This window comes from Centropristis striata, chromosome 6, assembly GCF_030273125.1.
Source record: "Centropristis striata isolate RG_2023a ecotype Rhode Island chromosome 6, C.striata_1.0, whole genome shotgun sequence".
NCBI lineage: Eukaryota > Metazoa > Chordata > Actinopteri > Perciformes > Serranidae > Centropristis > Centropristis striata.
This window is the reverse complement of record NC_081522.1, coordinates 19,550,400-19,577,405: the sequence shown is the minus strand read 5'-3', so window position 1 is coordinate 19,577,405 and position 27,006 is coordinate 19,550,400. Positions and strand designations below refer to the sequence as shown.

General features: G+C 39.7%; 2 protein-coding genes across 5 annotated transcripts; both read right to left on the bottom strand.

The window, feature by feature from the left end:
• Positions 1-1,174: 1,174 nt before the first annotated feature.
• Positions 1,175-2,230, bottom strand: phlda2 (pleckstrin homology-like domain, family A, member 2). The gene is made up of 2 exons (XM_059335676.1): positions 1,625-2,230; positions 1,175-1,532 (listed from the first exon to the last, which is right to left on the bottom strand). The coding sequence occupies exon 1, from the start codon at positions 2,079-2,081 to the stop codon at positions 1,665-1,667; it is 417 nt and encodes a 138-aa protein (XP_059191659.1). The 5' UTR covers positions 2,082-2,230; the 3' UTR covers positions 1,175-1,532; positions 1,625-1,664.
• A 13,825-nt stretch (positions 2,231-16,055) lies between these two features.
• nap1l4a (nucleosome assembly protein 1-like 4a) lies at positions 16,056-26,549 on the bottom strand. Of its 4 annotated transcripts, XM_059335215.1 has the most exons (15): positions 26,438-26,549; positions 25,390-25,427; positions 24,911-24,983; positions 24,050-24,194; positions 23,364-23,450; positions 22,982-23,116; positions 22,808-22,879; positions 22,572-22,711; positions 22,184-22,329; positions 19,708-19,727; positions 19,466-19,585; positions 19,272-19,307; positions 19,010-19,063; positions 18,146-18,180; positions 16,056-17,768 (listed from the first exon to the last, which is right to left on the bottom strand). In XM_059335215.1, exons 2-14 carry the CDS (start codon positions 25,403-25,405, stop codon positions 18,175-18,177), a joined length of 1,050 nt encoding a protein of 349 aa, XP_059191198.1. In that variant the 5' UTR covers positions 25,406-25,427; positions 26,438-26,549; the 3' UTR covers positions 16,056-17,768; positions 18,146-18,174. The 4 variants fall into 4 exon arrangements, with proteins under 4 accessions (XP_059191198.1, XP_059191194.1, XP_059191196.1 ...); XM_059335211.1 differs by lacking the exon at positions 18,146-18,180; XM_059335213.1 differs by lacking the exons at positions 18,146-18,180; positions 26,438-26,549 and adding an exon at positions 26,321-26,335.
• Between the last annotated feature and the right edge of the window lie 457 nt (positions 26,550-27,006).

The window sequence follows — 27,006 nt, the reverse complement described above, 5'->3', positions numbered from 1 at the left end:
GGGGTTTATTCTGTGTGGTGTGTTCCAACAAAATGGTCAAAATAAATGGAAATTGAAATAAAGAAGTTTAAACTTATGGTTCTGTTCATTGTTCCTATTATGTTTACATAGTTAGGTGAACTGAGGACACTATTCCTCAGTCTTATGTGACTGTGCTGCACTTGTTCCCACCCACAATGCCCCCAGACACACCTGACTGGCATTTGCACCTTTCATGATATTGTATGTGCATCTGTGGAGCATCTTTTAACTCTTGTTTTGAAAGAAATAAGGTGACCAATACTTTCTTATCTAAGCGCCAAGAAGCTTGTCAGTTATGACTGTCACGGCTGAATAAAATGTTCTGTCTTCTTTCTGCAGTTATGAATACAACAAGCCCCAGAGTTTAAAGTTTATAATTAGTATACCGCAGGAGAACATCTGGACAATAATAGTGATACAGCTCATTTGGAATGACTAATAGTTTCACGTCAACTTTATACCCTATTTTATTATCTCCCTTTTGTAGGACTTGCAAGGTTTTCTGAATATGACTAAAGCTGTGCTCACCGGGTTTATAACAGTAATTAGATAGGTGTGTAGGTGGTGTCACATTATTGTAACAGCCTTTATGTCCTGATAACAGGGCAGTAAAGTGGACTTCCTGTCCGTATAAAGAACAGAGGCGCCTAATAAAGACTTTTTCATGTTTCAAAGCCGTTTGAACTAAAAACTTATGTCAGCTTTTGTGAAGCTCATGGCAAAACCCCCAACCAATATTACACATTTAAATTAAAAACTTTAAATTTACCTTTTTAGCATTAACATCCTAACTTGTGACCTATAACACACCTCACCTCAGAAGCAATAAGGTGTGTTCAAAGGCTTTTAAGTGTCCCGTGCTGCTGACTACATCTGCTTATCAGTTATGACTCAAGCCTGCAAACCCTCCCAGTGACATAAAGAGTCACATTCCACCTGACAGCAGAGAGGAAAGGGACTTTCCTGTCTTCCACTCCCTTTTTACTCTTGCATGTCTGGCATTTACTTGCTGCTGGAGAAAAGTGTCTCCAAGTGTCAAATACACTGTAACTGACTCTATAATGCTGACACTGTCAAACCTTGAACCCAAGAGGAAAGGCAGGAAACATAAAAATAGAGGAGAGCGTAAAGTTATGTCAAAAATGCATGAATATTTATTCAAATAAATACACACTCAAACACACATTGAAATAGTGAATAATTTAAACAACACAATGCGTTTGCCAGTATTGACACATATCATATCTGGAAACAAATAAATTAACATCATGGTTTTAGGAGTCATTCCTCCCAGGAGAGCAGACTTGAAATAGTTTTGACAATTCAAGGGTTCAGTCCTGTATGTGGAGCTTCTGGAAACCTCTCCGTCTGTCGGTTTAGATCAGATGTCCCCTTCTCTCTCCCGAGAGCTCAGTCCCGAACAATCCTTCATCTCTGGACCGGATGACCTCGTCTTCCTTTTTGGTCCGTGTATTATTTCAGTATGGTCCACTTTGACACTAAAAAGAGATCTAAAAAAGCATGACATTAGGTTTAAGATTCTCCCACAGTGCGTAGCTAATGTTATTCATATGTCATGTCAGCTATATGTCATGTCCCTCACCATATTAGGAGTGGTTAACTGCCAGAGTCCCCACAGCGGCTCAGGGCGCCCTCGCCATGCGTCTCTCCTGCTGTCCGGGCGACGCGCTCTCGTTGTCCTGCCGCGTTTTAAAGTCCTGAATGGCCTTTCTGTTCTGGTAATCAATCAGGGCCATGGTGATCACCGCGTTCCAGCAGTTCTCCTCCCCGGAGCACCGGAAATCGATCTCCTTATTGTCTGTGGTTACGATGGTGAAATAGACGAACTTGCCGGTGCGCTCCACGCAGTCCACCTTCTTGATGGACTGCAGCTTGAGCTCCTTGCCCTTGGAGCGCTTCTGCGTGTCGGCGTAAATGTTGAGGCTGTCCGTGGTCAGGACGCACGTCTTCCTCTTCCAGAACTGGAGCAGGTTGTCGCTCCTCTTTTCCAGCTCTCCCTCCTTGAGGATCTGGCAGATCTCCGCCGCTGACATTTTCATTGTTTACGTCGGGGAGGTTTAGTGGAACCCACCGCTTCCCAAACTGTCTCGTCCGAGGAGCCCGAAGAAGGAGCTTCTCTACTTTAAAGGCTTTGTTAATCCAGAGTGTCGTTGTGAATGAACTAAGGTAGCAGAGGACTTTTATAGTCTACTCCAGCCTGAGCCCTTCCCACTTGACGTCAGATGACTTGGGAATGCATCAACAGTTGCCAGTGGAGTAATTCAAGGCTGTGTGTGGGCGGAAGCTGCTGCGGCGCAGGCGGGGGAAAAGGGGAGCAGAGGAAGTCCTAACGTGGACCTAATTACACCACCAACATGTTAATTACTAATCCACATCCTACTGCGGAGATTAGTCCAAATATTTGCCCACTCTGCAGCGAGTGATTCAGTCTAATATGGTTAATTGCCAGATGTTGCTGAGCACATGCGTAAAAGCCAGTCTGGCCCTGTAAACCTTTAATATCAACATTTATTTCAGAGGGATTTTTTAATTCCCTGTCAAAGTTTATGATCAACATTTTTTTCCATGACATCCTGCTCATTCTCATTTATAACACTGTAGGTGCTGTGCCACTCTAGTGATTCTTTCAATATTTCAGACTAAACTTGTTTCACATTTTTTTTTAAAACATAAACTTTGCTATTCCTGTCTGTGGATGTCAAGCTGCGGAAAATACACCCAAACAGCCCACAAGCAGTTTCCATTCAGTGAGCAGAGGAGTGATGGTGTCAGCAGCTACAAACAGAGAGTGGGTTACAGAAGTGAAGGAAGCGCAGGTAGTTATGCAGCTCCTACAGAGACCAAAACAGACCGAAATCAAACAGCAAATATAGTTTTCATGCACTGTTAGACATTTTAAGGAGGTTCAACACTTTTCTGCTGCCTTAAAAATGTGATTTAACTGAACTAAACTCATTATTTTGACACAAAGACCTTAACATTGTGGCTAGATCTAAATAAACACAAGATAGGAGACTCTGTGCAAGGCTGCTCCCATGATTGGGTTAAATGATCAGAGTATAGGGACAGAATGGATTCTAAACGTCATTGTGATTTGCCTTGTTTTCATTATTATTAATACAATTAAAATGAGGCTTCTGATGAGAAAAAAGTGACACAACCATCACATCTTTCGACAGTTTGAACTGTCAGAGAATGGATTGTAGGAAGTCTGCTCATATGAGGATTTTTGGAAATGTAATAAATTATGGTTTATTGTTTTTTTATTTTGTGTAGGGCGCATTATGACGTGAGGACTCACAACTCAAATTTAGGGCTTGACTTCAGTGCAAAGACTTGAGACTTACTTGTGACTTCGGAAACAATAACGTTTCCCACCTCTGTTTTCTACTATAATATATTTATTTGACAGCTTTAGCTCTCTTCAGATTAAGATTTGACAAAACTGATAATATAACACACTTTTAACAAAAAACATGTTGTTAAAGAGTGTCTTATGATGTCTTACTTAAAGTAGTGTAGTCGGGTCTATGAGTTGCTAACACCCCCACCAAACTAGTTTCTTCCTCTAAACTTCTCATATGGTGTCATTTCAAAATCTTTCCATCAAAAATGAAAGATTAGGCGAAAAAAAAAAAGTCCAAATACTGAAAACAGATTTGACAGAACAGAACTTTCAAATTTCCTCTCCTGTCAATCATCTAATGACCGCTCAGATTCATTAGGTGAACCTTTAGAAAGCCCCCTTCCCAGGTTTGGAACCACCCCAATAAAATAGCTAACTATATATAAAGTAGTTCAAAGTAGCTCCACCTCCTGCTTACATACTATTAATAACCTAATGATATCATATATAGGCTAATAATATATCAGTCAGAGGTACCAAACCAATACTTTTACTTGAACACTTCACATATACTTTGCTGCTAATACTTGTACTTTCACTAAAGTAGTATTTCTCATGCAGAACTTTTGCTTGTAATGGAGTATTTTTACACTTCTTCCCCACAAAGTCATTATGTCCTTTGATAGCACTGTATAGTTCTCATCTCCCACTCTCACACTGAGTCCTTTCACCAACAACTGACCGTAGTGTAACATGACTGAGCCTGTTCTGGTTAATGATCATGTCAGAGGGACAGTAGACGACTTTAGATGTGTATCACTGAGCTTCTGGACACTGTGTTGGAGGGATCAGTCTCCAAAGTATCAAAACTACACTGCAAAAAAGCCAACTTGTATTTTTTGGCCTAAAACTGTGATTTAATTAATAATGTAAGTTAGCACAAAAAAGGAAGCCAGTTGTCTGCTCAAAAACAAGTTTGTGAGTTGTTGTTACTTATATCTTTAAGTTGGGGTTCAAAACAAGGGACAATAGTTCTGCTAACTCTTATTTCTTTGTTGTGAAATTTGGTCATTAGTGAAAGCTAGCGGCTAACTGATGCTAGCGGCTAACTGATGCTTGTTACAGCTACAAGAGTAGCCATTAGCTTATCAATGCTAACTCAAAATTGTGGTCACAACATTAGCTGACATTCATAGCGGTGTTACAATCGTGCCAGAGAAATTCAGAGTTGAGCAAACTCAAAAACAAAACTTAAAATATTTAGTTTAATTGTCTAACTCAAAATTTTATCGAAGTTTGTTGCCTTGAAATTTTGAGTTCACCCAACTTTTCATTTTTTGCAGTGTACAGATACCAAGTCTTGTTTAGTATCAAATCTAGTGTTGATAGGATCCATACCCCCAAATAACACAGTTTGTGGTGTCGACCACCCCTAGTCTGTGTGATCAGCAGCAGGAGGAGGTGGTAGATAGGCAGATGTCATCGACTCATCATCAGCCACACAAACACAACCCTGACCCTCGTGTTGGGTTCAGATACGACAGCCAGAGTGCATTGCTGTGTGTGGTGGTGAACCACCCACTTCAGGCTCTCCTGTCCCCTCGCTATCAGTCTCCTCTCTCAGACGTTTTGGAAACATCTCACCTCCAGTTTCCCTCCGGAAATGAAATGTCCTTGTGACTTTTATAAAAGAAAATGGACGTTTATATGTGCAAGGATATCCACAGTATGGTATGAAAACAGATATATCACATAGAAAGTATACAAAAGATATTTATAACATAGTGACACGCGCACACACACACACACACACAGACATAGACACATACACACACACACACACACACACACACACGCACACACACACACACACAGTTCTCCAGTAATTTTTCAAATATCTGTGTGATCCTACAGGAATCGAATCACTTTGTGCCCCCATGACTTAGAGAGTACCACCCATGAGACTTCACACATCATCACTATTATGACCATACAGATGTGTGACTACACCAAAGGCGTAACCATGGTGAATCACTTAAAAGAGCCCGTCAAGCAGTCTGCTCAGTAACGGGATGAGCAGGATGTTGTGGCCACTTTAATCCTCCGATCTCAAAGAAAAGGGAAACCGCATGTGTGTACTCAGTTAAACAGCACGCCGGCTTCTGTTGAGTGAAGAGGTGCACCGCCTCCTCTTTATATCCCCTTTTATTTCAGGGGCTTTTCCATTTGTTGCCTGGCAGCATGTGCGTGATGTGCACATGTGTGCAGATATACATTTGTGTTTGCGGTGGAGACTGGCAGACGTGCCCAGGCAGTGACTCAGCATGTGGTGGAGCGCCTTACTCTGGAGGAGTTTGCTTGTCGAAGGAGGGCCAGGTGTGTGTGAGACAGAGTGTGTGCACATGGGGATGACTGTGTTGTGTCTATCAATTCATAATTAATTTCCCATGTGACGAAAAATGGATGATACATAGCAGTGGTGTTTCTGAAAAGATAATCTAGAAATTTGACAACTAAACTGAAGAAGTCTGAAGAAGCGGTAATGGATAACATGCAGAAAGAAGTCACATGATCCATATTGATTCAATGCTCCTTCAGTTTTCCTTACACAAAGTGTTTTGGCAAGCCTTCAATGTGTCACTGTCTTCGTGTTGTTTTTCCGGCTTGTGAGAAAGTACGACTCTTTCTGGAGGGAGTCAGACTGTGTGATGGATCTCAGGAGGAGTGTTGTGACAACTTCAGGTTCAAATCAGCACCCTCCGGTTCTCACTGTCTCCACACAGACAAAACAAACCCCCAGAGACATCCACACAAACAGAGGAAGTAAGATAATGTGCCACCTGAGGAAAGTTTTGAGTACAAAATGAACAGATAAAGTGTGAGTTACTGAGCACCACATATACACACACGAACATTAACTACGTCTGTTGTTCTTTCCCTCTTGTTTGCTTCTGTGTGATGAAGGTTTACAGCCATGGGGGCATGGGTGTGACAAGAAGACAGCAGGTGGAAGGACCAGAAGGGCCCAGAGTTTGGTAGTCGTGTCGGGACATGAAGCTGAAGAGTGTTTGAGTCACAGCACACAAAACACCTAAACTACAAAAGAAGCCAACTCTATGAACCCTGACAACTTGTTTAGGCTGGAAATAAGTCTGTATGTGTTAATCTATTTATATTAATACAGGATTTAGGAGGTAACATAAAACAGGACTGCACGATTGCAGCCATTGTAACCAAGTCACTATAAATTTGATGATTCATTATTTAATATATTTAATCTAAAACTACAATAAAACCAAAAACATTATTTAAAAAAAGAAAACTCCCTGTAAAGCTTATAAAACTGATGCTAATTGACTGTGAATGACCTCTTTCACATATAAGTAAATCATGTGATCCACTGTTAATTTACCACTGTTGATTGTAACCGTTTTAACCTCTAAATTGGTGCAATAAAAGATTTCAGATCTCTGATGAAAGAGAGGCCGGGTCATGCCAGCAGCAATAAACAGTAAATAAAGGTGTGGACTATTACCTGTCACACCCAGCAGTTATACTAAGAACACTCTGTAAATGAGTGTAATGTCCTGTGCAGAAAATAATCTCACTGGTCTGTAGTTCTACATGTCTTCCTTCAGACTGCTGGAAACAATACATCCAAAATAAACATTTGGGTGTTTTTTTGTTTTTTTTACTATTATTTGTCTATTCTTTTTTTTTTTTTTTTAACTTAGTATTAAATAATACCTAACTTGCATATTCACATTTGTAATAATTGTCTGATTATAAGGAATGAACTTGGGAAGTTTCATGGTGGTATATATTCAATAAGGACATGTACGGTTGTCTGGCAAAATGTATGGAGCTTTATGATATATATCTTTATTTTTTCCTTTGTCTGAGCCATGAATTTCCATTTAATTAGCATTTACCAAACTTTACAGTTTCATTTTTATTTCTAGTTGAATGGTTTTTACAGAGGAGGTTTGTTTATATATTTATATGGTATGTTATATCATCCATAATTTGATTTCAATAGCATTGTATTCATAAAAACATGGTGAGAATTAGATATATGAAGTGATAGAAAAAAGTATATCAAAATTTCCTTCCATTTAAAACTTTGATTCTCATATGTCAACAAAGTGAAACAACAATTTTGAACCTGGTTTTATCCAATGTTCTGATTTCTGTTCTAGACATTTGCTGCATGAAAAATATCACACATTTAATTGGAGAATGCATCCATTTTTAAACTGAAAATTTGCAACGCTGTTCACCTGCAGTCAGCCTGGCTTGGCATTTTTGTATTATTTCTGCAAATAAATGAATGTTGCATGAATGTTTTCTGTGCATGCATGTTATGTTTATGTACATTGTGAAGCTTCCCTTAGACGTTGGACTATACATAGTCAGCCTAACAATGGGGAGCAGTATGGATGAGCTGGCTGTGATGGGCCGCTGACAAGTACAGCAGAGCCCGCAGGTAACAGCTGCATACTGTGACACGTTTATGACTTTGGCTTGCCTCTCTTTCTCTCCCTCACACACACACACACACACACACACACACACACACACACAAGCATGCACACATCCTCTTCTGCTCTTCTGCTCTTCTGCTCTTCGGTGACATGCCCTTGTGATGAGACTCCGGAGCTATTTGAGGCATTGTTCTGATAAGCCCTGTGTGTGTGTGTCTGTGGCCTCGCTGGCATTCAGCAGCGTGGGAAAAAGAACAAATGGCTGATGAGGGCAGCGCACAGTCAAACACAATGCTGCAGCAGGAACCGTTGGAGAACAATGAAAACAGATATGACGAACTGGGTAGTTACTGTATGATTGTAATTAAAGATGGCCAAGGGGCTCCAATCTGAATAACCATATGCTGCAGCAAAAAATTCTTTAAGCAAGTAAAAATTAGATATCTTTCATTGAAATTTTTTGTAGAAAATTATAATGCAGAAGTGCGAACAATATTTTGTATTTCAGTATCAAATGTGCACCTTATGGCCACCTACAGAGTATTTTACTATTTTATTGGATTATTATTGTTGCATTGACATATAAGTAGCATTTCAGCACTTTAGCTGGTTGAAAAAAAGGTGGCAATCTAACTCTATGTAAATCTAAATGGAGTAAAAAAGAGCAATATGCCTTTTTAAAATGTAATGAAATAGAAATGTTATTGTTCTGAAGTGTAGGACTTTATAACAATAATGAAAATTAGAATAAACTGTATTTATAGAGTGCGTTTCACACAAGAGATGTAGCTCAAAGTGCCTTTAATTAAAAAAAAAGAAAAGAAATTAAAACAAGGGCAAATAGGGGCGACCCAGTGGCTCACTGGTCGAGGGCAGCAGAGACGGTGACGAATCCGGCCCAAGGTCTCTTTTGCCGCAAATCGCCCCCTCTGCCTTTCTCCTTTCTATTCTCCCTGTCATTGTCTAATAAATCTGAAAAATGCCCCAAAAAATTATAATTCAATTGAAAAAAACAAAACAAAAAACAAGGGCAAATAGACAATAAAAGTAGACTATTTTTTATAGTATTGATAATAATAAAAAATAGAGAATTAGTAAAATAAAAAAATAAAAAGAAGAAGAAAAAAATAATTGCATTAATTAAAAGCCAAATGTAAAGAAATGTGTTTCCTGGGTTAGGGTTAGTTAGGTCACTGTTGATTTTTGGAATACCCTAGCCTTTTGGTCGGATATTCCATGATTTTTGAGTTTTGCTGAAAAAGAAAATATTTTTATGTGAATGAAAACCCAAAGATCTCAGGGCTTATGAATGATTATAAAACAGAGTCTGCAGTCTAGGCTGGTCCAGGTAAATGTGTTCAGTTCCATTCCTTCACTGACCTTATTCCTCAGCTATGTATTTCCAGAATGCTGTTCAGCCACAGAAAGGTATCTCATAAATGTCATTACATAAAAGCGCTAATGGTTGCACTATCATTAACACATTCTTCAATGCAAAGGTGTGTGAATACTACACTTCCTTAACACACAAAGAGCTGTGTGAGGAGACTCCGTTGAGAGTTATGAGATGTGATCCAGCGAATCTGCTCGGAGAGTCCAGCACCTCACGCTTGCCAATTTGACTCTGCGAAGAATGGCAGGTATGCAGGTCTGCAATCCTTCTCCCTGCCAAGAATGTAGCATTCACGTTGCTGTCTGCATAGCTTCACTGCGGCTTATATGATAAACCTAAAGTCTTTCCATTGAACCAAAATTAATCTGTGGTGGGAGTGGGGTCGTGGACTGGACTTTTAGGCTTGATGGTTTAGCCTCTTTTAGGCCTGTACTGTCCAACTAAAAGGTTTGCTGTGACCACAGTTTATCCACCACGTTGTGCGGAAACAAAGTGGAACACTAATACAATGCCCCATTGTCAGATGACCCACGTAAAACCAAGTGACAGTGAAAAGATGATGAATTACTCTTATGCAGAGGTGGATTCAACAAGTCTGAATTTGCCTCGAGGTCACCAATCAAAATCAGATTCATTCAGTTACCTTGAATTACCCCCTGGAATTATGAAGACATAACCAGAAAATATGATGCGATGTTCCTAGTAATTCTGCCATGAAAACCACTGAAACCAAGCTGAGCATGGTGCAGCATGCAGAATTTACATATATTCAAACAAGCCTGGCCTCTGATTTCATTTTTTATGTAACCTCAAACCTGTTCATGCAGCTCAGGTTTTTTTGCTCTTTGCTCAAGAGTGGAAGAGCGTGATTCAGGTTAAACATGCCACACCTAGTTCCCTGCTCATTCATAAATCCAGACAGAGGTGTGCTGCCCTGGCGCGATGCTGTGATTGGGCGTGAAGCTTGCTTTCCCACACATACCAGGCAGAAAGGTAACCGGTGATAATCCAGTAAAGCAAATACGATTAACAGGGTTATATTGACCATTGTTTATAGTCATTCCTAGGATAAACATAAAGGAACAAAGTGTGACTGTAATGTCACAGATTATGATAACTTTTTGATAACTCTGGTACATTTGGTTTACTCTTGAATGACATGTTTTCCCACAGCTAATGTTTCCTTAAACAGAGTTTTAGTGAAACAGTGACATATAGATTTCAGGTCCCTCGTCTCTTCTACAAAGAGTTTACACATTCTCTCTATAGTGCCATACTGCTTTTTCTACCCACTCGTCCAAAGACATGCCAGTCAGGTACACTGAATATGCTCCAACTCCAATATGAGCAAGTCAATAAATAAATACATATTTTTGAAAAGAATATGTGGATTGTGCTCTGGCCAACAGCTGTCAACATCCCACCATATTTCCTTTGCCTGACGCCCACGTTCAGCACTTAAAGCGTGCAGAAGAAGATGATTGGAGGGATTTGGAGTTTGGAGTTTGGCTTGAGACGACGGAAAAGATATTGTGAAACCCACGCCGAAGTGTTAGTCACATCCTTGTTTGGTCTCACTCCTGGAGGAGATTGTACACCACTCTCCCCAAGGACGCTGCCCTTCCTGAACAGTTTCCCATAATCCCTCTGCAGTGTGTGGCAGGTGCTGTCAGGAGAGGTTAAAGTGACACCTCTCCTTTGCATGTTTATTGCCCATTCATTTGCTGACCAAACACAGCATCATATTCTCCAAGTTTGGCCTTCACTAATTGTCACTTAACACTTATACTTATATTTTAGCCATTATCTAATCACCATTACAGTAAAAAATAAAAAATCCAGTTGAGTTTGGAGTGAGTCGGTCATCAAGTTTTCATTCAGTCATGTTCGCAGCTTGTGAGGCTACACTTAAGAGCAGCAGTGCTTTAAGCTAAATGCCAATATTTTAGCATATTTAATGCTTACCATGTTCATCATCTTAGTTGAGTGTGTTTGCCAAATATCACTAAACACAGATGAGGCTAATGGAGCTGTCATTCCTTTTTTTTAAAAGTGTTCAACAAATTAAAGTTGTGACCTCATGATGGGACTGGATGATAAGTTAATCATCAAAGTGATTATATGGAAGGCCATCTCTGCTGATTTTATTAAAAAACATATCCTGTTAGTCATTATAATTAAAAACTTTCTGGAATGAATGACCTGGTATCTTAAAACAATGACTTGCTAATGGTTAAATGGGATTATAATTCACTCCGAGGGTAAAATGAATATCGTCTACACATTTCACACAAAATCATGAATGTGAACCTTCTGGTGGCGCTAGATGAAAAAGTCAGTTGATTTCTAAAGAAAATGGGATTCATCTTCTGGGTACCACGAATGTCAGGCATGGGCAGTCTGTGGTCTAGAGGTTAGGAATCGGGCTAGTAACTCAACTCAACTAAACTCAACTTTATTTGTAAAGCACTTTAAAACAACCACAGCCGCAACAAAGTGCTGTACATAAAGAAACAGAAAAAGAGACAATAAAATAAATAAAACAGGAATAAACACTAAAATAAATAGATTTGTTGCTTTTTTAAAAAACAATTTAAAAAACAATAAATAAAAGCAAACCATAAAACACGAAAAACAAGAGCAGAGTCTCATGCGTTTGAATCTGACAGGTCAAGGACTGGCCCCCCACTGATGTGCTGCACGGTGTGTTCACTGGTGTCTAAAAGGATGGGTTACATGCAGAGGAAAAGTTCGCTGCTCGCTGTGTGTGTGTATGTGTGTCCTGAAAAAAATGAATCTTACATGAAATGTCACTGATGGCAACTGATAACCTGGAAGAATGATCGAGGCTGTGAGTTCTTGTGTCATACCATTAGTAACATCATCAGATCTAAGATGAACTCACTCAGCCCTGCATCAGCAGCATAAAGCACCTCTCTATTCCCTGTCTCGATCTGGCTCACACCACTTCCGACCAGGAGGGAGGCGATACAAAAGCTGGTTCGCGCACACTCGTGCGTGCGCTCACGTACACGAGCAGGCTCTGCCAAGAGCACCTTGAGGCCAAGAGTGAGACACTGGGTGCAGCTGCAGCTGGGAGGAAGGTCAGAAGAAGACTGCACCCTTACACTCCTGCTGGATGAGGATGAGACGATGGCAAAAGGCGTCATTTAGGGATAATCCCAGCAGTCTGAATACTTTTTTTGTTCTGCTGCTGTGGTCATGTGCAAAGCTCAGAGATCATCTCCCTTTGAGTCCACCAAACTGATTTCTTCTACATGCTGTTGATACATTCATCAATCCATGCACACACACACACACACACTTGACATATCAAACAGCTGAGGAGTGGTGTGCAGAGGATAAAGCCTCACTGTAGTTTCTCTCTTTTTTCATTCTCCTGTCTTTCAAAAGGACTTGACATTTGTTTTATGAAGAACATGCTCAGTTTGATATCCCCTTTTACTCTGAAAGTCAAGACATCACCCCCGTTTTTAATTATTTCATTGTACAACAGTCTGTTGTGTAATCTAATGCAATGACAAGTAAAAAGGCATTCATTTGAGACTGAGACTAAATTTATCATATATATAATAAAATATAATTCTATAAGTGAATTATGTATTTCTGCTTAATTACTGCTAATCTCAAATGTTGGCACATTGAAGGTACACTGTAAAAAAAGATAAACAATAGCTACTCAATAAAATTAAGGCAACAGATTGCACGCAATATTTTTAATTAAATCTAACTACGTTACAAGTTGAGTTAATAACAACTTAACAGGAAGTGCCTGTCAATTAAAAACAGACTAATTCTATTGTGTTGGATTCATTCAAAATTCTCTTGATTTAGAATTACATACACATAAAGATTATATTTAATGTGATCAAAATAAGTAGATTCCATCTCAAACATTTTTATATTAAAGTTACTTAAACAACTGCCTCAAAATCAAGGATGCATTTATATTTAATATATTTTATCAAATATATTAAGTAAAATTAAATGACTACAGAATAATTTATTACAGCAGACTTTGGTTTGCAAAGGCACCTTACATATCAGTTTTCAGTGCAAACTGTAAGCAATAAGTCCACTGTGCAGTTTCATGTCCCTGGCCGTGATGCAGAGAAATGAGTTGTCAGAAACAATTGGACTCCTTGTTACAGTGAGGCAATCCTTAAACCCCCACACAGCAGCCTCAGCATGAATGCTGTCTTGTTCACAAGTCTGTAGAGCAAAATCCCCCATATTATATAAAAACACTGGCGAGATATTTCAGTTTGTGGTTTGTGACTGAATGATCAGAAGTGACTGCTGCCAACTTTTTCCCTCCAAAACATCAAACCTGCTCATACATTTTATTACTATGAAAAAGCATTAAGGACTTAGTGTTGACAGTGACCTCTGCCTTGTCGTGAATTTCTGTTTTCTCACACTGTCGCATGTTGTCACCTCTGTTCCCATGCAGATCGGAGCATAAACACACACAGTTCTGAGTGTTGCTGGACGAGCTGACAGGATAAGAAAGCACCTGTCCTTCAGCACTTAGCAGAAAACTTGGGTTGCTAGGACGCAGTGTCGCCATCCTCCTCCAGAAACTTCAGATCACTCAGTTATCATCTCCCATAATGCACTACAAGGGTCTCTCAGAGGAGTGTACATGCTTTCTCTATCTGCAAGACAGAATTCCAGACATTCTGGCTGCCTTGCCTGATGTTGGGCAGACCATAAGCAAAATTCCTCCAGCCTGGATACCACCATGCTGTTATAAAGTCTCCATGGTGTTTGGAAGGAAGAAAGGGGTCAGTGCATGCATTCTAAGGCCAACATGTTGAGGCTATGACTGCATACTTTGCAGTAAGCACCTGCTAATCATTTGCAAATCATCACCTGATGCCTATTAGTGATGTCAATGTGGGTGGCTATTCATTGTCCAGTCACATTGTGCTGTCAACAGCAAGTTCATTCACACAGGGAAACAAATCGGAGCACAAAATCTCCCCACACCAAGAGAGAGGATGTGAACCGGCCAGTAAGACCAGTCTGTCACTGGGGACTCTTAAGTGCCTTGCTCAATAGGCTTTTTTCCCCACAGAAGACATTCTGACATGTCAGTCAGAAAAGCACAGAAGTAAATACTAAAAGTTGACGGCTGATTACAGTTTTGGGGTCGTAGCTTGTCTGTTTCGCTGAAGAATATGCCTAACCGAGTGAAGTGACCCAAAAGTATCTATTCTCTCTCTTTGTGGAAAGGCGGAACAGTGCTTCCTTTCTTATCTCCTTTAGCGTAGGGTGTACTAGACCATCCTTTAGGAAAGGAAAAAAGATGCCGTCCCACAAGTCTTTGTGGCAGAAACATTTAAAGTGACACACCATTTGGCCATTCAAGAAAACATGTCTTGCCAATCTTGCATAGATTCAACTATTTTCATACAATAATTAATGTTGATGTTGATAAGTATAAGTGGACAGGAGGTTGAGTGTGAGCAACAATTATCAGTGACAACTGCTTTGTTTCACGTTTGTGGCTGGTAGCCAAAATTTTTGTTTTTAATGAATTCTAATGTAATAAAGTAATATTTTCCAGTTTTATAGCCTGCATAAAATGTTAGACGTTAAGAACAAACAGGGCAAAGATGAGCTTTTAGTAGTCCATCTTCAGAACATTATAGTTTCACCAGGGCAGACCTGCGTTAAGAACATCTGCTGTTGCATTATTACATAGCTACCTACATAATTAATACTTACGTAATCTTAGTGCAGTCAGATTCTCTTAATGCCGTAGTTCTTTACCAACATCTTTCCTTGACCCCATGATGACAAGTTGCAAACATAGACTGTATAAATAATGGACGTAGTGACCGTGACGTCACCCATTGGTTTGTGGCCCGTTGGAAGCATCAAGTTCAGCGTTACACTCGTCATTTTGCGTCGCCATCTTGTTTTGGTTACGGGGAGCAGACCATATTTGGACTGTGGAGGAGCGAGAGGGATCTGACGACAGTGACTACAGCCTCTCTACACCTCAACCTGACTGAGCGAAGCCGCTGCTAATTCATGTTAGCATTAATTGGAGCATTAACTGGGATGTTAGTTTTGGCTAGGAAAAAAACAAAAACAAAATGTATGTTACTGACCTCAGAAAAATGAACAGCGACTCCTTGGAGTGTCTGTTAGTCCAACCAAACACTGAACAAGACATTTTTAATGAACAAAACGTTCAAATAAACTGTCATTAAGTGAAAATACAGTGTGAAAGGGTCAAAATTATGAGACCAAACCGCTAAACGTCTATTTTATATCTATACATTATTTATAATTTTACAGTCACAGACATGTTGCCATGGATACGGATTGTTCTGCTTCTCCTGATGGCGCGCCTTGTTAGTGACCTGTCAATCAAAGGTAGCCACGCCCCAAATCATTGACCATTATTAGAACTATTAACATCAAATTGTCTTGAAATTTTTTTACTAGCAATTGAGACCATAGTGTTGTCCTAAAATAATTCTGAGGTAATTAATCAAGTGAGAAGTTTCTCATTTTGTATTGAAATGGACAGAAATCTTTCTGCAGCCAAACTTAGCACACCCAACTGGAATTTTTGGTAGAATGCAGCTTAAGGCACTTCCTGGTTTGCCTCCCTGCTCAGACCGGGAGGTTGGCGCCTTAGGCTGCAAATAGGTATCGGTTAATTTTAAAGGCTACAAGCCAAAAGTTTGGGAACACCTGCTCAACAGACTGGTAAATCAATAAAGCGGACACACAAAGGACACAAAAACACTTTTCCATGTCGCACAACTTTAATAGAATATTTTAACTAACTCTGTACAAATTGAAAAGAAATATTGCGCAAGTAACAAATTGTGAATAAGAACCAGTTAAGGCCATTGCTAGCACACGGTCCAATGTAGTAGATTTGAAGATGTCAACCGTGGCTCTGAGAGATCTGTCAACCAGATCTACAATCGTTCTTTTTAAAAAGAGAGAAGGGGTTGGGTATTATTTTTCGCTGCAACTGCTATCGCTGACCAGTCACCAGGCAAAGGTGTGCAACCACTGCCAAAATCCAAGTGCAGTATATAAAATACATTGGCAACCTCTTGTTTTCCACAGACATTCTACTGAATTGTTAGACAATAACAGAAATATTTATATATTCTTAAACAACTTTAAACGCTGAATTAGATTACACTGTGTTAATGACAATTGGCAAACAATTGAATAAAAGAGGACGGCGTATTTCATCGTTCATTTTGGCTTCTTGGCAACAGAATTTACATTTATTCCAAACATCCTGCCCCCTGTCCTATCACTGACTTTAAATGACATTTGTTAAGATCTAGATACATAGAAGTGATAACAACCAAAAAAGGTTGCGGGTCAGTCACTGTGTCTGCTTAAATGTGTTATCTTTGGAGGAAAATATTCACCAAACTGGATATAATGCTTTGGTTGGGGAAATCTGGGGAAGTCTTGTTTTCTTAAATTGTTGTTCTCCTTGTTAACAAAAATTGAAGAGTATTTCAAGGATGATAGGAAAAACAGGGAAGACCTATATATGACAGTTTTGAGGCATAACCACATACCTGTCACATCACCCTAATTATCACCATGTGTCCACTCAAGTGCTCTGTTTAAATGCTTGTTAAGCCCAATCGACCTGGGCAGAAGTGAGGAGTATTAATAGAGAACACAATTCTGTAATGTCTGAAATTAATTTTGATAATAAAAAACATGACTTGGCAGTATTCACGTTTTGTTGACCTGCTAAGCCCAAATAAGATTTGAGCCAATGAGAATGAACCTTTAGCTGTGGCTGGGCCTTAAGAGTTCCCATAATGTACCACATCGTACAGCTGCATGACACCAGAATAAATAGTCCAATGACATGACAATGAACATTTAAAAAAGTAAATTAAATTCAGAATGATACATTGTATGTCTCTTAAAAAACACCATAACAAAAAGAAAAACACTTCAGCAACCCCAGTGAAAGATTAAGTCAGACTTGTTCAACAGTTTCCTGGTAAACAAGCACTTCTCTTGTTGGCATAAAAAACCCTGAGTAACTGATTTATATCAATGAAAACTAAAGTTGGGATCCATTCCTTTCCTATCTTGTTTCCATATGTTGTTCTGAGGTTCTTGGCAGTAGTAACCTACTCCACCTTACCAAAGAAGAAGGCTGTCCCTATGTGATGCCACGGTAGTTTAATTAGAGTCAAGTCACTTCCCGCTTTGAGTTTGAATGAAGCCAAATAAAAAGGGGTGAGATGGGCGCAAGACAAAAGAAAAAGAAGTCATGCACATAGTAAAAACGCAGTTTGCTTTGCGTTCTATTGCGTTCAGATGAGAGTTCATAAAAGGGCGGAGCCTGCAAGAGTAGGAGGACTTGCTGATTGGCTGAGAACTGATTTGACGGACAACAGGTCTCCGCCTCCCCTGATCACCACGGTTACTGCTGTTTGCATTCGGCAGGCTGGGGTTGTTCTTTCTGTGGGGAGCAGACGGGAGAGACACTGGATTACAAACAAGAAGACAGAGAGCTAATGAGGCCACTGGGCATTAACTAGCAGCTAGAAGAAGCAGACAAGAAAGCAGACACTAGAGAATGAACCACCTGGTTTGGGTACAATGTTAGAAACCTGGGGTGGGACTAAAGGAGGAAAAACAAATTGATACAAAGAGCAAAGACAGGACAGAAAGAACAGCAGCTGTATCTACCCAAGATGTGAGCTGAGGGTGGTAAACACCTCGGACTACTGGAAGAATCAAGGATGTAGTGAAAGAGACAGGCAGCCAGAATAACCAGAGCTAATGGACTAGACAGTGTATAATGTATGAGGGACGCCATCCTTATATCTGCCTTACCTAGAAATGCATGGAGTGAGAATGATTGATTATGCCTGTAATGGAGGGGAATCCAGGGAAGGGAGAGACAACAGTATGCACAAGTTTAATTGTCACATTCAGAAATTACAAAGTGAACATAGGGACACAATACTGAATTTGAATGAGCTTTACTGAAGCAAAATGAATAACTGATGAGCTGACAGCAGGTAACACAAGAGAAAAACTCAACACAACAACCTACTAAAGAAACTGATTTACAGACAAAGCAGCATTGTTCGTTCACTCCTGATAAAACTGCTTACAGGCCACGCTATGCACTTACTTACTATCAGACTGGAAAAGCTCATAATGGAGCATAGTCATCTCAGTCCAACTAAGCCACAAAATAAATGGCTCTTTCACTGGCTGTCATTACATAATAATTTGTAGCCAATGGTCTGAGAGAGTAAGTGCTGGAAAAGATAACTCCCCTTAAAAAGTCTGCGATATACAGGATATATCGCTTGTCTGAGCTGGTGTTGCTAACAATAAAATAACTTTCAAGAATTCTCACATACTCATCGTAATGGGCCTCCAGTGAAACATAGATTTAAAACTGCTAGTTAAGCTTGCATATATTGTAGAGTTTCAGTTGAATACAGGCATTGTAAAGCCATCGTATTATGTACAAGTGCTTCTGAGAACAAATTAAAGATCAGTTGAAAATATCCTCAAAATGACTGAGTGCAAATTGTATTTCTTAAGCCTGGAATAGAAGGCAATTTCAGCCCTATAAACAAGACATGTCAGACTACCAACAGGACATGTTTTCTGATTTCAAAGGCCTATTTATGTGATTAAAAAGTAATCAAATCAGAATAAAAGTCAAAACTTAATACTGACCTTGGGGTCAAAGTCTCCCTCGTCATCGTCATCATCACCCTCCTCATCTTGTTCCTGAGACACAAAGACAAGATAATTATAAGATTTTCAAAGAAAACACTGTTTAACAAACTATAAATTAGGCCTGCTATTATATATTTGGTTTAGCAGTGATGTGTATGGTGGTAAAGTTGCGGACCGAAGTCCTGTGTGAACAGTGATGCGCAGTCGTCTAGTATTACATATCAAATTCACTGTATTTGTAAGTCAAAGAGGTACTAACCTCTTCATCTCCCTCTTCCAGCTCCTCCTCTTCAAACTGCATTTAAAAGAAAAAAAAAAGATTAAAAAAAAAAGTGAAAACACAAACACGGTAAAACAGTGATGACGGGTTTGGCTTATATGTCCTCGAAACATCCAATCTTGTGGCTTTTTCTGTGTTCAAGTGTAACAGTGTGTTAGAGTAAAAACACTCACGCTCTCGTCATCTTCCAGGGCCTCTCCAGTGAAATACAGCACTGCTCTGGGAACTATTCTCTCACGGAAGAAATGACCAATCTCGAAGTCTGTGGCTAGGGTGAACTCAGAGTCTTCATCCTATAAAACATGAACACATAGAAACCATTTTAACACAGCTACAAATCTGATAGACTGGTGGAAACTGAAGACGCCATAAAATGGGTGGTGATTTTATGAAGAATAAGCTACATTTTACTCACCATCTCTCCATCTGGTGAAGCTGTAAGGGAGAAGACATATAATTACAGTAACAGTAAGAAACTAAGCACACTGCTTTAGAAAAGGCAAATAAATGTGGGATGAAAAGAGGACAATTGCATGGATTATAAAGCACATTTTCATTTAAAAATTACCAGTTTAGCCAACAGTCACAGGCTGATGCTACATTTGTTTTAGCTTTCAACGGGGCAGCTTTGAGGTTAGCTGTGATTCAACATCAAAAAGCCCATTTAAGGCAACAACCATGATTATTGTCAGTGACATCACAAGGCAGAGGACACATCATCCACAGGAAGGTGACAGGCTGCTAAGCAAACAGCTGTGCCCCACCACTCAGGCAATGAACTGACTAAAGGTGACATCATCCCATCTCTTCTCTCAACAATGCTGTATTAGAGGAAACGACTTTGTTACCGTACAGTATGAGCATCAATATTTTAATAGTATTTGGGGTCCATTACTGTGTGATCAGCAGCATAAATTTGAAATGCTCAAACATACCTAATATGGGTAGTGGCGTCTACTCTATAACCCAATCACATATAAACATCTAATAAATGTTCTTGATCGCACATACATGAACTGCACTCTTGCCCTCCCTTCCTCACTAATGGACATCCCAAGCCCAGAACTGCACACCTGAACACACTTAAAGAAGAGCTATTTATATCCACCAATCATATGCCCAGGACATGACTGAACCAGTTAAACAAACATTTGCTCAGCCAATGAGTGATCAGGTCACCTTCTCAAAGTCAGAATAAGTCCAGGCATGTCTGACAGGTAAGCTGACTACACAGGAAAGATGACAGTAATTACATAAAAGGTGTATTCCACCTAATTTACTGGTCCTTTGAGAGAGGATTACTCATTTTAAGATATTCGACTTACAGGATCTGTCAGTGCATTATTCATGAACTGAAAACATGTAATCAAGCTGAAACAAAAGACTTCTACACTGACCTCTTTCACCTTTGAGGAGAGAAATCACACCAGTACGGTTAGCTAACGTCTTAAAGGAGTGAATTTATCATTTAGATAAAAATATCAGACAATTTTGTTCTCCAATTTTGATCTCCCAACCCCCACAGAATTAACCACCATTATACAGAAATCCAAATCCTCCACCTGTAGTCTTGACCCTCTGCCTACAAACCTGGTTAAACTCTGTCTCCCTTGTCTTTTCCCACTTATTACCGACATCATACACTCCTCCGTCTCCTCTGGCTCCATTCAAGCCCGCCTCAAAACAGCAATAATCACTCCAATACTCAAAAAAAAAACTGGCCTAGACCCCAATTACCTTAATAATTTCCGACCAATATCACACCTTCCCTTTCTGTCCAAAATCCTAGAGAAAGTGGTTGCTGCACAAGTTCATAATCATCTCACCCACAATTCCCTCTATGAACAGTTTCAATCAGGTTTCCGTCCTCATCACAGTATTGAAACAGCTCTGGTTAAGATCACCAATGACCTTCTCACAGCAGCAGATTCCGGACATCTCACCATACTCATCCTCCTTGACCTCACTGCAGCTTTTGACATAATCTCCCATAGAATCCTCCTCAACCACGTAAACTCCATTGGTTTAACTCTCAACACACTGTCCTGGTTAACCTCCTACCTCTACCTATCTACTTACTCCCACTCGGTAATATCTTCAGGAATCACAGACTCAATTTTCATTGTTATGTAGACAACACCCAGATGATTGTGTTATAAACAACCAAAAGCAGGTTTGGTCATAGCATTCTACAAAAAGTGAGAGTCACATTTCAAAATTTTTCGCCCATTTGTAAGCAAACTTGCTAGCGTGCACAACCTCTCTTTTCAACCGTTTCAAGCAGCTTCTTCAAAAATCCAAGGACTTTTCAAACCTGCAGTAACCCCCGACTGTTGTTTTACAGTGGTGTTACAACTTTGCCACAAAGTAGAATTTAGTAATTTATGTCAGTCATTAACTGACTATTTAGCACCACAAAAGCTGTGAACTGGGAAAAAAAATAGTAAAACCAGGGTTGATGTAAAACTTTGATGGCCCAGAGCACAGCTCCACGTACAAAGTCATCAGACATGCTGACAGGTCCATCTACACACAGCACAGCAACTGCACAAACTGGCACAGTTTAAGAGTCTACCGCCACCTGCTGTTCATTTCAATTTAATGCACTGACTGATGGTAAAACCACATGACATTCAAACATGTTGTCACACCATCTGCAGAGGAACATAGATATGCTGACTTTTGGGTGAGCTTTCACTGATGCGGGGTTTGCTTAAGGAGTTTGTGGGGCAGAACACACAGCAAAGAGAGTGAAGCTTTGATTTTAAACATTTACTGCTTATGTTGTTGTTGTTTTAAAAAAGTAGGAGTGATTGCTTTGAATATTACATATAGACCTCCAGAGAAACCCACTACATTTTGTTTGCATCTATTTCTGTGTGTATTCTCACCTTTGACGGGGTTAAAGAAGTTGAAGAAAGAGTCATTGGGGACCTGTTTTGTAACAGTGCGAACGGTGCCACGGCCTTTATGCTTCTGCTTCTTCTTAATAGTTTTCACGGTCACATCCTTTCCCTTGTGCCAGTCTATCTGACAGCTAGAGAGAGGAGATTTGCAAGAAAAGTGAGAGGCGGCAGAAAGCACAAACGCAAAGAGGTAAAAGTTGAAAGAAGTGCCAAGAGGAGGTTGATATGTGGGATGTAAAGTCAAGAGAGATTAATATAGAAGGAGTGAACACAAATGTTTTATAAACCACACAATCTATTTTTTCTTAAATCTCAACATCCTGTGTGTCAAAGCCACAGTTTAACAAGCATGTTTTTGTGCTCTTTTTCTCACCCTTCACAGTCAATGATCTCTGGCCCTTCGAATGAGAAAGGCTCTGAGGCATCAGGCTCTGACTTCATCTTGTAGACTTTAGTGAGGACTGCGTTGTTGAAGTAACCATTGGGCTCAAAGTGGAACTCTAATGTGAAACTCTGGGAGAAAGACAAAGATCATTACACTTGTGTTAACTAATTTACCTGAATAATTTGGAATGACACAATTTGTTATTATAACATGACGATACTGACCATTGGCTGTCCTTGCTCAGAAAACTTGACTTGAATATCTTTCAGGTGCTTTAGGATTGGCTCATCATGTTCCTGGTGGTAGATAAACAGTCAGATCAGAGACACATGACACTGCTTAGAAATACAGTAATACGTGTATGAGGCATGAGCAAGAGGTCAATAATGTAAATGTACCTGTAGCATGTCACTGAGCATGTCCACACTCTTGAATATGGTGAGCCAGAAATCAGGGATGCCTTTTGGGTCTTCCTCTGGCGTGGCTTCCTCTTTCTTTGCATCCTCAATAGCCGCTTTTTCCTTTACCTCCGCCTACAGGCAGTGGACAGACCGCTCATCAAAATATACTGTACACGAATATCTAAACAATTCAGTTTGTTAATCTTTGGAGAAGTCTCGTTGGACAATGTCAGCAGGCTCTTAGTATAATTTCTGAGATTCAGGCAGCCTGTATGGTTGTTAGAAAAATCTCTTTTCCTTTGCTGTGCATAACCAGAATAAGTAGGATTTGGTCAATTAATGAGGCTCTTAAAACAAACAAAACTAAATCTGTACTTACAGCTAGCTCCTCCTCTTCCTCTCTGTCACTGTGCCACTCACACTCCTCATCTGTGGGTTCCACTGTTCCTGTGACAATATCTCGTCTCTGTAACAAACATACATGATGACGAAGTTAATCATTTTAAAGAGGGATTTGGGAATATTAGCGTGAAATATCTGTGTATGAACAAGCATTCATAGGATAAAGCTGAATTATTTTAGGCTAGCAAACTGAAATCAACACCATTAGAGAGATTGAGACACACATTGACATAAATATATATGCAAGTGCGCGTGCGCGCGCACACACACACACACACACACACACACACACACACACACACACACACACACACAGTACTGACAGGTGCATCGGGATTACAGCTGTCAGTCTTCAGTGCTACTAAGAATGGCTGAGTTCTTGTCACTAGCTCTGGAAATAGCCTTCACTGACAAAAGAACAGTTGACTACTCGTTTGAGCAGTTTTCAATTTAGCACCAAGGATGCACCCTCACTGACCTTAGATCAGCGGGACATTTTCACCACCCATTAGTGCACACACAAGTGATTCTGAAATATTTGGTCTCTTAACAAATAAGCAACATTATTCAGGGTTTTTTTCCTAGCCTCTTCTCTGATTGCATTAACATGAAGTGATCAAATAAAAATGTATATGTCTGGTGTAAAAACATTATTTAGCATACCTTGTCAAACAGTGGCTGATAGAGGGCAGCATACTTCCGCTCCAGCTCGTGGACCTCCTCGTAGAATTTAGCCTCTATGTTGGCACACTGCACCTGTAGCCTTTTCAAGGCATGCACTCGCCTCTTCACTACTTTGGGAAGCATGCTATGAGAGAAGATCAACATGACAATAAATGTGGGCTGGTAACATTAATAAAAGAAAAATATTAAAATCTATGTTTCAGAAGTAAAAGGGTTCACTTGAACCAATTCTTACACAATCTTTAATCCTTTAAACTAGGGAGTCCTAAACCTAGGGGATTGGGAACTACCAAAAGCTCTCAATATGGTTTTAGGAGACCATTGTTTGTGTTTGGGTATGGTAGTGTAATACTGCATCTTTTACAACAATTCCATAGTGTTGTTTATCACCTTTTATCAGAGAAATTAATAACAGTCAAAAATCTAACAGTTTTTTTGTCGAATAATATGAATAAGAGAATAGTTGAGAGTAAAACCTTGATTGAAGAATTTTACATGGGATTTTACACATAAACTATGATGACATCAACGTCACCAAACTGAATGTTAACAGATCGCAAGTACACCTAACCACAATACCACAGTTGCTAACACATCATGCTTACATCATGAGGAAGTTGCTGTAACTTTTGTCTTTTGGCTGTCAAGTGTTTATTACTTCAATTGAAATGAAATTATGCTGTTAACATTTTCAAACTGAAATATCAGCACAGGTAGTACATAACATCCCAGGAACATACAAAGATATATGCTCTATGCTCACAATTGCTGTTAAGTTCACTTCACTTTTTACCTTTTATCGTGCATAACACAAACATAGTATAACCCAGTTGCACTGACCTTTCCAAAAAGTGGAAGCTGACAGGTCTGTCCATCTGCCCAACTGGATTTTGCATCCCTTGTTCCCCTTTACCTGCCAAACCAACAAAGAACAGTGTTGCAGGTTATTGCTTAAAATGAGGGGAAACATTGCAAGAATGAGGAATGGGTTACTATTATTATTCAATGCTGTTGCGATTGCTGATTTTTAACTGTGGCTTATTAAACACTTAATATTACACAATCCAGTATAGTAGTACTGAAATACTTTATGAAACGTGTCAAGTTGTGTTTTTGTTTAGACAGTCAGTTGTTTATTACACAAAATTTTAGAGATTACAAGGATGACTTCAAGTTTTCCTTGTACTAGTTTTTCTACTGCAAGTATACGCATACTACATGTATATCAGCTAATGAAACCTGAATTAAAACCCATTAACTAATTATTCTCACTTTGAATATCTAATTAGTAGATTCACCTACAATGTGCGTGTCTTTACCTTTATTGGCGTCCATTACCGAGTGGCAGCTCCTCCCTCTAACAAAAACAAATCAATGGTATTAGACATATAATTAGCATGAGTCACTAACGGTGATTGAGAAACCGCCAACAACAACGTGAATGTGGAAAAAAACAGTGTCCATTGCACTGCACCGGCGTGAGCGGTTTAGCGCCTGTCATTTAACAATTATTCTACATGGGAGACGTTTTTCATTATAACATTGCCACAAATCGTCAGCGTTAAAGTCTCCGATTTCACTGGCAGCACAAACTGAAAAAAGCGTCAGCTATGAAATCAGAGCGACAGACAGACCAGCTGCTAACTTGGACTGATCAACAGCAACACTGGTGTTGAGCAAGCGCAGGCCGATGACGCATTGACATGCTAATAGCAGCTGGGCTAGGCTACGACAACCCAAGTTAGCATCTCTCCCTTTAATAAGCAAAATGACTCGCTGCCCCTGACAGTCACAGAGGACCACTAATAAAACGATATCAAATGATTCTACATGCTTACGTCTGCTTACCAACAAGCACATAGTGATATATACCTCGTTTGGGCGGTGCCAACGATCTGACAGCCGCTAACTAGGCTATCTTAGCAAGCTAGCAAGAAACTACGAGTCAACGTGCTATGAACAATGCTTTAGCGAACAGCAAGTGCGAAGGTTAACGCTTTACATTAACCTTGTGTTCCCCATTCGTACAAAACAATCAAGATAATGTATGTTAATGAGTTACCGAAGGAACACTGCTACGACCTCCCAGTATGTAGAGAAAACTGACCGTTATCGGTACAGCTACTAGCCTGCTGCTAGTCGCACTGGCAAGCTAAAATCAGCTAGCTGCCGTTAGCTCGCGGGTTAATAAAAGCACCAGGCTCGGAGCAAAGCGTCTTGAAGACAGTTAACTAGCGGTCTAACTCGTACCTTTACTGATTAATGCCCTAACATGGTATCAAATGCTGGTGTTAATGAAGCGTCTTTGCTCCTCGCTGTTTTATCACTCTTACCTAACCCATATTATATATATATCTGTGGTCTTACCTCTAGCTGAGCGGAATCTAGCTGGTCGCTTCGCTCACGCGTCTTCGCTTCAACCCCCACGCGCGAGCAACACACGCGCTCCAGCATTCTGGTTCGTCATTGGTTAGCTGGTGACGGAAGGCACGGTGCTGCGTTCAAGTGCTGCGCTGCAAGAATCTCAATCCGGAAGACACCATCTAACAGCAGGCCATTACTTAACCCTCTGGAGGAATCCACCTATTTATTGAAAATACACGTTTTATTTACAGTAATTTATATATGTAGACAAGCTGAGAAAGCCAGTTGAAAGTGCAATCAAAGGAGCTTTCACAGTGTGCTATTTATGTTTCTAGACCATTTTTAAATTGTGAAATTTCTTTCTACAATGAAAACTATTACTATTTTTAATTTACATGCAAATAGACTGTTTTGCAGTCTTATTATTTATTGTTTTTTTCTGCAGTTTTTTTTGTGTATAAATGTTTTTTTTTAAATGGTACATTTACATCTTTTGTTTGTATTTTTGGTTCATGGCAGCTTTATACTTTGTTAATTAATATAAAATGAAAAATCTGACTGATAGCCAAGTT

What these genes read in the sequence shown, in the direction of transcription:
- nap1l4a (XM_059335211.1), bottom strand. An exon ending in CTTCACCAGATGGAGAGATG is followed by an intron (nt 19,586 to 19,707) that starts GTGAGTAAAATG and finishes CATGTTTTATAG; the next exon opens with GATGAAGACTCTGAGTTCAC. An exon ending in TGGAAGAGGGAGATGAAGAG is followed by an intron (nt 19,064 to 19,271) that starts GTTAGTACCTCT and finishes TTTGTGTCTCAG; the next exon opens with GAACAAGATGAGGAGGGTGA.
- phlda2 (XM_059335676.1), bottom strand. Translation starts at nt 2,081, where the DNA reads ATGAAAATGTCAGCGGCGGAGATCTGCCAGATCCTCAAGGAGGGAGAG.